Here is a 15460-nt window from a genome sequence, read left to right as displayed (position 1 = left end):
TCGACCCTTTTACAACTCCAATTTGGTGTTTAATGATTATTACAAGTTTACAAGCATGAATACACCAAAAATTGCATAAAGCCAAGGATAGTTGGTTTTGTACTGGATGGTTGGGACATCAAACCAACTTCAAAATGCAACCTAAAGTGATAACTATATGTATCAGATACCCAATGGTAAGTTTGAACCATCACTTGCACCAAAATGCATTGGTTAGTGCTAATTAATCACTAATTAGTAAGATTAATACCCTGTTTTGTGTGCAAAAAAATAGAGTATACAGGGAGGTCAGATCTGGTGCCTTAGAGTTCAAATGAGCAATATAGTAGAAGATCAAGTCCAAAATAATAAGATTTGACCAACTATTGAATGCTTAATCGTTGTTTTACCAAAGTCACTTGTTGCAGATTTGATCCAGAGCTTGATGTAGCTTCTTCTTGACAAATTTCAAGATTCTGAGGCCACCAGCGTGCTCAGCACACCCAAAAACCTCTTGATCTAGCTCTGATGCTTCCAATTCGAAGGCGCGATGATGAATTGGAGTTTTTCTCAGGAAAAAAGGCACCAGTGAATTAGCAAAAATCGACTGCATCCGACGGTGGTTTGACAATTTGTCATGGTGGGCAGGTCGATACATGGGGATGCTGCCTAGATGTGGTTAAGAGATTTTTGGCTAATTTAATGGCTTGAGGGAGATCAAGCCCCTCCACCAGTTTGGGGTGTAGAAGATTAGTTGAAAAGGACTAAAAACAACGATTAACTCCTAATCCATGATTAGCAAGGTGATTAGGTTAAAAAATTAGATGAATCCTAAGCTAGGCTCTGATACCATATTAATTTTGCAGCAATGTGATGAGCTATGGTGGATCAAATGCAAGAATCAACATGATTAGCAAGTAATTAAAAGGTGATTAAGGTAAGATTAGTGCATAATTAATCTAATAGTATAATGTAGGCATGGATACTCAAAAACCAGCAAATTCTCATTAGGCCAATGCCTCAATTTATAGCTTTTACATCCACAAGGTGCCGAGCACCTAATCCCACTGATTTCTCCTTGATTTGTGCCACCTCCCCTAGGGGCACCTTTTCCTAGAATCTTTCCACACCCCTATATTCACTCATGCTACCCTTGATTCTCTCATCCATAGATTCTTCTCACCTTCTCAATGCTACCCACTCAATTACTGACTCCCTTTTACAATCTCTAGCTAAGGACTTGTTCCCGCACACACCCATTCACTTGCATATTTCAAGACACATAACATTCATAGCCAAATGTTCTCAGATGAGAAACTGAGTTTCTCACCAGAGTAAGCCTCTTGAGTTGTAACATCCTTTAGTGCCTTTGTGTAGATCCAATTGAGGACATAAACTGTTGTATTGAATGCTTCAGCCTAAAATGTATTGGGAAAACCCTTGGCCTTCAACATGCATCCAGCCATCTCCATGATAGTTCGATTTGTTGTGGCGTTCTACAACACTATTTTGTTGAGGTGTGTGAGTAGTGGTGAGTTGGCGCTTGATGCCATTCTCCTTGCAGTAGCAGTTAAATTTCGTTTGAAAGGAATTTTCCTCCTCGATTTGTACAAAACTTCTTCACCTTCTTTCATGTCTCATTTTCCACAAGCTTATGCCACTGTTTGAACTTGTCAAAAGCTTCAGGCTTATCCCAAAGGAAATAAACCCACATCTTCCTATCGTAATCATTGACTAACAGCATAAAATAAGAAGATCCCCCTAATGTAGTAGTAGACATTTTACCACAAAGATCATTATGTACCATCTCTAGAAGAGTCTTTGCCTAATTTCTTCTTTCCTGTGGAAATGCCTTGCGTTGTTTCTTGCCCATCATACAAGCTTCACAAAGATCACTATGTACCATCTCTAGAAGAGTCTTTGCCTAATTTCTTCTTTCCTATGTGGAAATGCCTTGCGTTGTTTCTTGCCCATCATACAAGCTTCACATGGTTCCTGTAATTCTAAAAATGCAGGCAAATTAGCTACCGTACCCTTTTTCTACATCTCCTTTAGCACTGCAAATCCAATGTGACCAAATCGCTCATGCCAAAGCTTGCTTGTGATCTTATCTGTAGACACTATAAGAGCACTTAGCTCGTAGAGATTGTTGCGCCTTACTCCTTTTTCGACTACCTTGCCAATAGCATCTATAATTTTTGCTTCAGTTTTCTTGAAGAGTACTTCAAGCCCACGATTTGTCATTGCAGCAGCAGCTGAAAGTACATTTCTCTTTATTTGGGGTACATAGAGCACATCTGACCGCTTCTTCTCTTTGTCTTTAGCTGCCAAAAAAGATATGGTTCCAGACTCTTATGTTGGACATTTAGCGGTATTCTCAACAACAACAGTGATGGATTCCTATAGACGCTTCCAAAAACTATACCATCCCTTCTTACTGGTCATGTGTCGGGATGCTTCAATATCCAAAATCCATGAATCATCAACAACTAGAGCCTAAGTAGATGAACATAACTCTTCAATGGGGACCCAAATTTCAAGCTCGGTCTCAACATTGTTGACTGACTCCTTTCCCTTCCATGAAGATTTCAAGGTGCCATTGTTCTCATCAGCTTGCTTCTTTCTACAATCTTTCACAACGTGGCCCTTCTTGTCACAGTAATAGCAGCTCCCTTGAAACTTCTTCTTCTTTGGCTTCTTCTTCTTCTCATCAGAAGATCTTGTGCCTTTGCCTTTAGCATTGGCCAAATGCAGCATCGCCACCAATCCGGGTCTTCAATTGCACCTCCTCCTCAAGTAACATAGCACTAAATTCTTCAAATGATAAAGATGGTACTCTAACCTGAGTGTTTAGTGATGTAGCCAAGCCATCATACTTCTGTGTGGAATAATTCGGATGTACCTCCGAGCTGGCTCCTCGCTAGTGTATGTATTCCCACAGGAGTCATTTGATCTCGCGGATTTTTGATCCATGAGATAAATGCTTCAACAGCTTCTACTTCAGCAAACTTTTCAGTAGAAAGCTGATTCTTCAGGTTTAAAATCATGGTCTGATTTACGAGTCTCATACTGATTTCTCAATATAATCCAAGCCTCTATAGCCTTGGTAGTATGTTGAATCAAAGTGAGAGCAGAATCACTTATGCTGGTGATGATAGCACAAAGTGCGTGAGCATTTCACCTTCTCCATGCCCGAAGAATTGTAGCATCTAGCGGAAGCATGTTTACAGGGTTGTTGGGGTTGAGAGACTTCCCACTAGTTTTACATCCATTCCCAGAATAGTTTCCAAGAGCTCATAAGAGTCTAGAATGGCATTGATTTTGAATTGCCAAAGAGTGTAGTGCATCCCATCCGAAGCTTTCCTTCCATTAAGGAAGGTGGATGAATGCACAAAACTAGTGTAGTAGCAGCAACAACAGCAGGGCAGAGATAGAAGCCATCACTCCTATGCAAAGAAAGACTAAACTTTATGCACTATTCCTATTAAGAGCACCTAAGCCACTCTGATACCATATAAGAATATGGCACAACGGAAAGAGATAGCATAGACAATGAAATAGATACACAATGGAGAGAATTTAAAATTGTGATTATACCAAGAGGTACAAGTGATGGTGATGTCCACCCGAGCGCTCTCAAGTAGAGCTTAGATGGCAATCTAGATAAACTCTGGATGGAGGATGTACGAAGTGTAGAAGGGGGTGGATATTCACTTGCATTAGATACCTTAGCTCATGATAATCATGTCCATATATAGTACTATAGGTGGTGTGGTAGAAGCATATATAACAAGGGTGGTTACACTGCATAGACACGGTCAAAGGAAATATTCTAGGAAGTATTCCTCATATCGTCACACTAGCTAACACTCGTACCCCTAACCATCATCAATGATCACAATAATGACCCTGTGTCTAAGCCGGGGTTCCCACTAAATACATATGCACCATGGTCACTCCTCATATTAGGGGACCTAAAAAATGTGCATTATACATCAAAGTGAGATACATGCTGAGAGGCAAGCATTGGGTCTGTATTAACATGCAATCCTTCACTTCATTAGCTATTTGATAAATGATGGTTGTGGGTTGTAGCTTTCTTTACTCCCTATACAGGTGTTTACATAAATCCCACAACATTCTTTAAGTAGATTAGGCACACATTTTGCTTTTCTCTTACCATTCTTGGGGATTGCATGCACCACCTTAATGAAGGGAGGCCCTATCTTTCATTGGTGCCACACTCTTTTTTCGTCTAACTTTATGTCTTGCAAGGTGTTTATTTATGCATCGAGAAGGGAAATGTTTATGTTTTGAGTTTAATATGTTGTTTAAAACATGTTTGATTTCATATGTGTTCTTCCAATTTGCTCTATTTCATCTTTGTTATGTTAATTTCATCAATTTCATCTTTTTAGCTCTTTTCTTTGTTTTGAAGAAAACCATTAAAAAATCTAGGCCTAATTAGGACTTAAAATGTAATAATTAGCTAAAATTGACATGTCCATTTTGTAACGCCAAAAACCCCCATTTTCATATATTTTATCACGAATTTGGGTGCTAAAAAACAAATTTAATGATAGATTAATCTAGTGGATCAAACTAAGAGGGACTATTCAGATCATGGGAACGGGCCTCTATGAAGATCCACAACATACTAGGGGTCCATGGGCCACCGAGAGCTAGACTAGGAAGGGGAGGAATGCCATACCCCCTTCCCCTAATAAAACTATATTATCATTCTTTAATAAGACCCTCTAACTGTACAAGATTATTTATTAGAACCTTCATCAAAATATCCAAAATTGAAAAACAAAAATAGTAAAAGAAGGAACATAACTTAGCACAAAAAACCACAATGGGTGTGCTAAGTCGTGAGGTACAAAACCAAAAAAAAAGGCTATCTTGGGGCGTCAAGTGCAAAAAACTACAAAAGACATAATTAAACATAGGTACAAGATGTAATATCCACAAGGAGCCTTGACAAAGCTTCTATTTCTAATCAATTACCTCAATGGCCCTAGGATTCCTCTAAATGATCTAAAACAAAGCCAATGAAGGCTTAAAGTATTACCATGGCTATACTTTTAGCCCACCCTTGATAAGATTATGTAACAATGTATCTCTTTCAATGCCTAATGCCTCTCCAAAGACAAACCTCAAGGCTCCAAAAACTAGTAACGTTGGATAAGTATGTGGTCCTTCTCTAGTTACTAAATTAATTTTCATAGGTTGGTTGCATTCACATTTTCCCATTCACTCTAACTCCATTCACTTTGCTTATATTATGGCTATGTACTTTTGTCATGCCCCCATAGCTACCAAAATATCCCAATACAAAGCTAATGCCTTCCTTGTGCTTCATCTCTCCTAAAGGAAGCTAATTAAGGGTTAGCTCATGACACGAGCACCCATATTATAAAATTCAACCAAGAGTGCTCCCTGTCTAAATATTATTTACCCATAAAATGCACATACAAATGGGAAAAAGCTCCATCTAATGATAAAAGCTTTTTGGCTTTCTACTATCAAGTTTAAATCCAAAAATTAGCTTTATGAATCCCTTACATGCCATACATGACTAACTTACATCCGTTCTTCTCTCACATTTGTTCATTATAACCCTCTTAAGAAACCAAATTAGGAATGGTATATTGGCAATGAAATTTATAAATTAATGCTTCCTAATTTTTTCTACAGGTACACTCTTTAAGGTCTCTTTCTCTCTCCCCCTGCGACGCGCACCTCATCCTCCTCACATCCTTTAGATTCCACAAGGACAGAATCTATGTTAATAAGGGGGTATTTTTAAGTCCCATCCTTTGCAAGACATAACATTGAGAGCACGTCAATAGTGTGGATAGCAAGGCAAGGGCAAATGGGTGGACAGATATGGCATCAACAAAATTGACCTTGATTTATCCCTAGTTTAAGCTTAGGATGTTCGTCAAAAATGTAAAGTCATATGCTCGTGGGAATTGGACAAACCGTGCCGCATGTGCCGTATGTGTAATTAAGAACATGTAATCACTATTGTTTGTCTAATAGGTGTGTTGTGTGATTTTAAAGAGGCTTTAGTTTACGTAGTTGAGCCTAAGTGAAAAACTAGTTGCTTATTATACAACTAGAGGACTATTTTATGCTTTGGCTAGCAATATGTAAATCCAAAGGGACAAGTATAAAAGACAACTTGTAAACTAAAGAGCTCATAATCACATGATGCTTTAGTTTACGTAGTTGAGCCTAAGTGAAAAACTAGTTGCTTATTATACAACTAGAGGACTATTTTATGCTTTGGCTAGCAATATGTAAATCCAAAGGGACAAGTATAAAAGATAACTTGTAAACTAAAGAGCTCATAATCACATGATGCTTTGGGAGAGGTGCACAGTCACCTTTGCCTATGGGACGACAGACGACGTGCCCAAGGAGAGTGGTATGATTTACTATACCCTTGATAAGGAGGGCGAGTCTTATATGGACGACACAAGATGGAGGGTTTATTATACATTTCATCATTTATTCGACCAAACCCATAAGGATTCCTTTAACCCATGGGGAGAAGAAAAGACAGGGATTTCATGTATGTGGTGCAGTGTACATGAGTTTACTTCTTTTGTCGTCATGATTTTCATATCACATGCATGTTGTACTTTGTTGTAGGAAAGGGTAACAAGTCGCCCCCTCGTCGCCCCCCCCCCAACGTTTGGGAAAAATAGGTACCACAAGCATCACAACAAAGCCGACACTTGTTTGGGAGTGGCTCAAAGGCTAGGGAGTGATCACTGAAACGGATATCAGCGAGCTTGACAGGGTAACTTGGTGAGACCCTAAACTTGAATCGAAATTATCGCCCAACTTGTTTTGCTTGTGGCCAACATTTTTGCATTGTATCACTATTTAATGCAAGAAGATGATGCTGAAAGTGATCGTGATCATGAAGGGGGTCATGCATGTGGTGAAGATGCAAGCGAAGATGAAGATGATGCATTAATTTAATTAATTTTCGATGTCTTCATCTTTATTCATTTTTGGACATGAACACCTTATGAAATTTGTAACTATATATATAATTTTTAATATAATCCATGACATTATTGTATTGCAATTATTTTTATGTTTTAAGTACTTAAGTGTTCCAAACAAATGTGATTAAGTAGTGTTTAAATAATGTGATTAAAAAAACAGGGACAAAATGGGGGAGATATGTGGGGACATATTTCCCTACATATCTCACCCATTATGTTCCCTTTTTTTTTGCAGGCAACCCACCACGGCTATAGTCTTGCACAGCTATATGCACGATTATGTGTGCGGCTATACACGTTGGTGTATATGTTGTTATTTGCATGGCTATATGAACGGGCAATTAGACGTCTGTAGTCGCGTGAACGTTTTTTTTTCATATATAGATTCTTTTAAATTTTTGTGGCTCTTGACGCGGTTGTGCTCTTTGTTTTTTGTAGCGTAAAACCATTGAATAGTGAGCCTTAGGTCCCTTGAGAGTCATAATTTTGCAATGTTTGTCTACCATCTAATCATTGATACTTAGGTAGTTCACGATTTTCTAGCAATTTACATCACTAGTGTCCAAGAACTAATTTTATGACTTTTGAACCTCTTGGTTGTCCAAAGAAAAACCATTTAGGCACCTTAACACATGTTTTTTCGCCATCAAATCATTGATGCTTGTGCAACACTCTATTCTATGGCATTTTACATTTGGGGGCACTGAAGAGCTAAAATATCTTTTTTTTTGAATTTTTCAATTGCCCAAAACACAAACAATGGTGATGAAACCATCACATAATGTTCCTATTTGCAAGGTTTGTCTACCATCTATTCACCAATGCTTACGTAGTTCATGATTTTCTCATAGTTTACATCACAAGTGGCCAAGAGCAAATTTTTTGGTTTTTGAACCTCTTGGTTGGCCAAAGAAAAACCATTTAGGCCCCTTAACACACTTAAGAAAGGTTTCTTTGCCATCAAATCATTGACGCTTCTTTAGTGCACTATGCTATGGCATTTTACATTTGGGAGCACTAAAGAGCTAAAATATCTATTTTTGAATTTTTTGATTGCCCAAAACACAAACAATGGTGATGAAACCATTTAATACTATGTTCCTTATGCCCCATAGCTCACACATATGCAAGGTTTTCTAATTGTCATCCAATCATCACCTCTTGTAGAGTGCATGATTCTATGGTAGTTTATCCCTAGGGCTCCCACACGACTCAAGGGGTTCACCTAGAAATATGCAAGTCTTCTACGTGTGTTTAATAAAAGGAGATTTTAAACCCCGATTTTGAGAAAAACTTACATAAGGGGTTTTAAATAGCATCGTTAATTTGTGTTGCTTATGCACTTGTGGCAACCGACAAGACCCACATAAGACTTTTCCGTTCTATGTTGTGAATTTTGCCATCGAACAATTGTGCTTCTTTCCTCAAGTACAAGAACCATGTTCCTATAGAGATTTTTTGAATCTCCCATGCATTAGATCTTTTACTTCTATGATGTGAGCAAAATGGTATCATGTGATAGAAACCTTTAAAGTCAAGCCCATTAAATAAATTATCACCAGTTTAGGTTTTTGTGCAAGTCAAGCCCATTAAATAAATCATCATCAGTTTAGGTTTTTGTGCAATCAAATGCATGTCCTAAGATGTGTCCAAAGGTCTTAATGAGTATCTTATTGTTAATATCAAGTAGAAAAAATTGCATATGAACTAATAACTCCAGATACACAATTGCTCTATGCCATCTCATGACATAGAACTAGGGCCAATCTAGTAGTAGGTCAAGGGTGGTGAATATAATAACTTCATGTCAAGTGTTTTTTTTGCGGATCCAATACTAGAGGTCCAAATGCGGCGGGCTCAAATGAAGGAAGAGTGAATGGTGAATTAGGCAGGTTGCAATGTCACATGAGTCTTAGTTCCACTAGATTTCAATGTATCATGCTATGATCTATGATGGAGGCGCATTTTGGGATGTAAGGAGGCAGGAAGGGTGTGGGCTATATATCTATCTCAACCAGATTGTAAATTCTCGATCGCGTGGTGAAAGCTGCATGCAATATGCAACGCCACGCTAGTTACTAGTTTATGAGGTATGAGGGACGATGGCGGCACCGCAACATGCTATATACAACTAGAGCCTAGGCCTGCTGTACCCAGGACTCTCCCTCCACGAAGTTGAGGGATTGGAAGGGCGCGGCTTGTGTGGCGGTGAGCTGATAGGACCAAGCGGCGCGGCTCTTGGAGTTGGCGCCGGGGCCGGAGCACTGGTACTCTCCATAGAAGGCCGTCCTGCAAAAGAGCAACAAGGTGTACACAACACTAAGGAAGGAGGTGGGAATGAGGCCTCGATGAATGTGGCCCGTGGACCAAAGGTCATGAATTCAAGGCAAGGAAGCTGGTGGAGATGTGATACTGCTACTTACTTCTGGTTGCTGGCGTCGCCGAAGTCGTTCCAGCCCGCGGGGACGATGATGTTGTCGATGTAGGTGAAGAGGAAGACGACGCGCGAGTAGGCACCCCATGCCCTCCCCAGGTATATCATGCCCGACCCCGTCACCTTGCAGTTCACGAAGGAGAAGCCCGTGTCCTCGCTGGGCTTCTCGCGATTCTGCGCCGTGAGGGCGCCGGAGCTGGTGGCGATGCTGCGGAGCTCGCAGCCCTGCATATCATGTAAGCAGTACGAGCCGTAATTAAATAAGAAGACAAGACATTAAGGCGCGATTGCTTAGCTAACTGATTTATGTATACGTTCTGCTAAGAATGTTGCCTGATCTCTGATCACGTACATCGTAGAAGGAGAGGCCGTCCCCGAAGATGAAGTCGATGGAGCCTTGGATGAAGCAGCTGTTGAAGTAGTGGCGGCCCTGGTGGTCATAGAGGGTGTCCTGCGCCCCGTAGAAGTTACAGGCGTAGAAGGAGGCCTTGTCGCCGGAGATGCGCAGCGCGACCGCTTGCTTGCCCACGGCACCGGGCGGAGGGGAGGGGGCGGAGTTCTAGGATGGGCATGGAAGTGAGTTAGAGAGAGAGAGAGAGAGAGAGAGAGAGAGTACACGATGCATGATGCTACATAAGACTTATACCTTGAAGGAGATGCCGCGCGCGATGAAGAAGTCGGAGTTGACGGCCACGCTGGCGCTCTTGAAGGTGTTTCCGGCGCTGGTGGCGGTGTCGTCCCAGGCGATGGTGGTGACGTCACTGCCGGCCCCGATGAAGGAGATGTAGGGCTTGCTGCTGGGGATGTCCACCTTCTCCCTGCAACAGGTCGGAAAGGACGCTGGGAATTAGTTATATATAAACATGTACGGGTTTATATATCTGCATGTATGAAAGGAAGCCCTTTCGTATACATATACATATATAAGCTAGGCGCTGCGCCCTGCTTCTTACGTGTAGGTGCCCGCCGCAATCTGGATGACCACCCTCTGCTTGTTGTTGGAGGGCACGGAGTTCACCGCAGCTTGCACCGTGCTGAAGTCTGCCTTTCCCGATTTGGCAACCGTGATCACGTTGCTATCACTAGAAGCCGCGCTCGTGAAGAAGACGGTACTAGCTGTTTGGTGGCTCTTCGAGCTCACTTCCTGCACCCACGCCAAGAAGTCGGCTTGGGTACCGGCAAGCGTACTACTCACGTTACTGCTAGCGGAAGGTGTGCTCGCCTTTAAGCTTATTCGGCTAGTGCAGTCCGCGCTAGGAGCTGACAGCAGTGCTAGAAGTAGAGAGATGCATATAACGAGCAGAGCCCAATTAGCGGCGCCCATGGTTAGTGGGTACTCTTGTAAGTACCAAAAAGGAGCCTGCGTCTCTCTCTCTCTCTCTCTCTCTCTCTCTCTCTCTAGGGCGCTAATTGTCAGTACCAAAAAAAGGAGCTAGCGTCTCTCTCGCTCTCGCTTTCCTGCTACAGGGCGTTCGTATGATGACCGTATGCTGGCTGCCCGCCGTGCGTGCATGCAATCTTATAGGCGATGATGGGTTCGCCGGCCGTGGACTTCCGAGAAGAGTACAAAGCACCGGTCAATTCGCTTACGCCCGTGAATGCGTATAACAAAAGAGGGGGTCAACATTGCTGAGTTGTCGTGCATGCATTCGTGTGTGCGCTGATGTGGCCTTTTGGATAATACGCGTAGTATGAATTCGAACAAACCTCAAACAAGAGTCAAGTTGCATTTACTTTCTTGAGAGACTTCTCCTCTTAGGCCTTGTTGATTGCAGCTGTTTAGTTCGAGTCTAGTATGAACACACTTTTAGATGCGTGGAAGTAGCATTAGAAGACTCTTCATGGATTCTCACTCGTCCCGTTCGATGATAGGCTTCTCCTAGGATCATTTCTTGGCTTTGACTTATACTACCTTTTATCTCAATAATCCCATAACACAAACTACATCCCTTCTTTACCTAGTCCTAACGAGTAGACATAAAAGGATTTAAGTTTCTAAAGCCAATGTACACGTCTCTTTTTCTTCTTGTTAGAGTGTATTCACCACAAGCTTGACTTGATGATGTGAACTCTTAACAACTTCGATTTTCTCAAACACAATATGAATCATCATCCTATAAGAAGATGGATACTCCTTATGATTATGAGTTAGACTTTGTTTTCCACAATTTGGCTCTAACACTTCTTGCGACTCTTATCTCTCCAACCAGCTTGATGCCGTAGAGGAATTTGAAGCTTTATAGATAGCTATGACTTGAATGGTCCGATTGCTTGTGTCTGAAGTTTGCACAACCTCGACTGATTATCCGTGTGTCCTTTTCACTCCATGCATTCCTTTGTGGAATTCTTCTCCGAATGCTTGATAAAGTGGGACACCCTCCAATTCCTAATTCAACAAGTGATTATCTTGTGTCCTTTTGACTCCATGCATTTCTTTGTGAGATTCTTCTCAAACATCTTGATAAAGTGGGACACCCACTGATTGCTTTTGCAGATTCTTTTAGGCTAGGCTAGAGGGGCCAATAAAAGCACACCTTTCAAAGAAGTCGTAAAATCGAGGGGGATCTCATGTTTCGGAGATTGGATCTCATATTTGAAGCTAGATTTGGATTCTTCGAGTCACGCCAAAGAAAACGAGTCCATTATCAATGTATTTACATTTCTATGCCTTAATCAAGCACACAAATGGCCCTATTTAGGAACGATTTTTAGTCAATGGGGGATGCTTGGTAATATTCACCTCCACCTTAGAACATGATGAGCTAAGCTATCATCACAAAGGGATGTATTAGTAGCCGCAAAAAACACAAAAGAAAGTTGAGATTCAAAAAAATCAATATCGGGTATACGTGCATGTGCGATCACGACTATGTGCATGGCTATGTGTGCAAGTGTTGTTCACGTACATAACCGTGCACGTACTACACATATATCTGCATGCATACCTGCACCTAGGGAGTGCACAAAAGAAACCAGAGAGCCCATACTTTGCAAGGTGCAAAAAGTGTAGAATTCAAAAGATGACTCACTAGATGTTTCTGTGCATGTAGAGGCACATGCATTAGAAGAGGCCAAAACATAAAAAGTTAAAGAACTTGAAATTTGTGAGAACACAATGGATGAGAATATCTGCCCAAAAAACTTATGAATTTTATTAATAAGAAGCCTGTATACAAGATATCAATAGTCATGGCCAAAGTTATGACAAAGTATGTAAATGAAAAACTAGCTTTTGTCAAAGGATATATGTATAAGTAATCAAACGATGCATTATAAAAAAGAAGCGCTTTAACGCTTATACATTTTTTTGGATACCAATATCTTCTTAATAGTGTAGATGATAGTGGTAGTAAGCTACTTGATATGATTCTATGCAAAGAAAGACTAAACTTTATACACTATTCCTGTTAAGAGCACCTAAGCTTTGATACCGTATAAGAATATGGCACAACGGAAAGAGATAGCATAGACAGTGAAATATATACAAAATGGAGATAATTTAAAATTGTGATTATACCAAGAGGTACAAGTGATGGTGATGTCCATCCGTGCGCTCTCAAATAAGTAGAGCTTAGATGGCGATCTAGACAAACTCTGGATGGAGGATGTACGAAGTGTAGAATGGGGTGGATATTCATAAGCATTGGATACCTTAGCTCATGACAATTATGTTCATATATAGTACTATAAGCGGTGTGGTGGGCGCATATATAACAAGGGTGGTTACACTCCATAGATGGGTGGTTGCAAGATGAGGTTATCTAGTTTCATGTAGTGGGCGTCCTTGGCTTTAGCTGGAAAACAGGCATTTTTTCAAGAAGAATAGCCAATCTCTCATAGTTAGCCAAGGAGTTTCACTTCAAGGTCTTCTAATGAAACATCATATGCAAAGTTGGGCACCTAAAACTATAATCTGATCGAATATCCAATAATTGCAAATCCCCTTTTCTTTGAGAACCAAGTTTGTATATAGGTCCTGTCGTAGGTTTAGACAGGTACAGTGAATGTAAGTAAATTGCCTATAACTTTTACATTATTACTCATATGATGTTTCCACTTTGCATATCACAAATACAAATAACATAGAGCTTAACTTGATTTATTGAGTAATTTTTGATGTGTTCTACTATTTTCTATATTATTTAAAATGTATTAGAATTGTTAAAAAACATACTATTTTATCCTTCCACCACATCTACCATTTAAAATGCTCAAATTGTATAGATCTAGTGATGATTAGATTGGGAAAGATTAGTATAATGTGGGTATAAGGTAAAATTACAAATCTAACGGTTGGATTTTTGTAGATTTACTTTGGAAAATTTATTATGACTGTCAGAGGCCCATTAAATCTATAGTAATTTAATTCTAGAAAATTAAATATTAAATCTTTCAATCTAAAAACTCAAGGGATTAATACTCTTGTTGCCATGAATTTATTAAAAAAAATTTGGCTTGATTTGAGTATGGGAAGGTCATTTTCAATCCTCCCAAGTGAAAATTCCTATATTGTGTCCACTCTCCCCTTTTCAAGTCTAAAACCAATCCTAGTTAGGTTTGAAAATCTAGGCTTGGTAAACTTCACAGCTTAGGTTTCATTCCATGTGTGAGGCTTGGGTAGGCACAAATCTTATATATGCATGCCACTTTATGTCCACATGAGCATCGAGAGGATCCACATAAGCAGGTTGCCACCTTAGCTTGCCACCTCCACCCTCCATGTCAACATGGTCAACCTAGTTGACTCCCCACCTCATCATCCTAGTCATCATTAATGCCACATCATCTTGCCACCTTTGCATGCCACCTCGCACTTGGTGACATGGCATGCCACATCATGGAATTGCCACATCAACCATAATAGTGCCACATGTCAAGAGAATGACACGTGTCATGCACGCATGTGACACGTGGCACCTCCTTCTCACCTCCCCTCTTTTTTCAAAAATATATTTTTGAAAAAGTTAATTTAGTAATTTAGAGAAATAGAATATAAAATTTTAAATAATAAAAAATATATAACTTATTAAATAAAAGAATTTAAAATCACTAATTTTAAAGGATTATATTTTGAGATTAGATTAATAATATTATTATTAAAGTTCATATTATTAATTTAAAAAAATAAATTTTTTAATTTAATATTTTTTAAAATTTTTTTAATGTAGAATAAACCTTTGAATAAAATTTAAAAAATACTTTATTAAAAAAAGTAGTTATATAATTATAAAATAAAAGATATCTTTAAAGATATATTTATATATCTAGTAATGATAAATATTTAGACTTGTTAATAAATTTTATTAATAATATTGATTTTTAAGTGGATAATAGTTTATCTTTAATTATCTTTATGTTTATCTTAGTTATCCAATCAATCTTAGATAGGAAATCCAATGAGATTTGAAGTGGATAACCTATTTTTCCTATATAATCACACATCTCTAGTACTATCCCACACTTATCTCTAATACTATCCCATCATTGAGCCTTTATAATATTTTCTCTCTTAGCTTCCTTGAGAATGGGTTCTCAAAGTCGTAGGAGTCGGAAACGTGATAGGACTAGACTCCCCCCCGTCCACCAAGTTCAAGAAGAGGAGAGGAGAAGGGTAGCTCGTGAGAGAAAGAGAGAGTGGAGAGCACGTCAACGAGCAACACCTTCCGTTTGGCGATGATCCAAGCCTTGCTCCTCCTCTTCCACTTCCTCTCCCTTCACCCTCTTCCCCCCCACTACCCCTTAGTTTAGATAATCCACATGAACCCGCCCTTCTTGAGTCCTCTCTTCTACAAGAACCCACCCCCTCTCCTTTGGGCCCCCTTCGTGTGGATAGGAAAGAACTATCAAAGTTAGGGGCACATCGTCGTACCCATGTAATCTTCCATTCCTATTTCAAAGACCTCACGCCTTCATCTCACAGGCATGTGTGCTTGATGCTTTGATTGATTTGCCCAACATGGCCAACTGCAGGGCGCTTTCCGACATTGGAGGTCGAAGAGAGAGCAGAGCTGGCATGGCG

At 39.9% G+C, this 15460-nt stretch overlaps 1 protein-coding gene across 1 annotated transcript; it reads right to left on the bottom strand.

The window, feature by feature from the left end:
* Positions 1 to 8867: 8867 nt before the first annotated feature.
* LOC147621775 (putative pectinesterase 53) lies at positions 8868 to 10895 on the bottom strand. The gene is made up of 5 exons (XM_086823599.1): positions 10395 to 10895; positions 10088 to 10259; positions 9794 to 10000; positions 9431 to 9666; positions 8868 to 9296 (listed from the first exon to the last, which is right to left on the bottom strand). The coding sequence occupies exons 1-5, from the start codon at positions 10763 to 10765 to the stop codon at positions 9146 to 9148; spliced, it is 1137 nt and encodes a 378-aa protein (XP_086679725.1). The 5' UTR covers positions 10766 to 10895; the 3' UTR covers positions 8868 to 9145.
* Between the last annotated feature and the right edge of the window lie 4565 nt (positions 10896 to 15460).

Source organism: Cibotium barometz, chromosome 29, assembly GCF_041138505.1.
Source record: "Cibotium barometz isolate CiBa-2024 chromosome 29, ASM4113850v1, whole genome shotgun sequence".
In the NCBI taxonomy this organism is placed as follows: Eukaryota; Viridiplantae; Streptophyta; class Polypodiopsida; order Cyatheales; family Cibotiaceae; genus Cibotium; species Cibotium barometz.
Note: the sequence above shows the minus strand (reverse complement) of the source record. Positions and strands in the feature narration are given on the sequence as shown.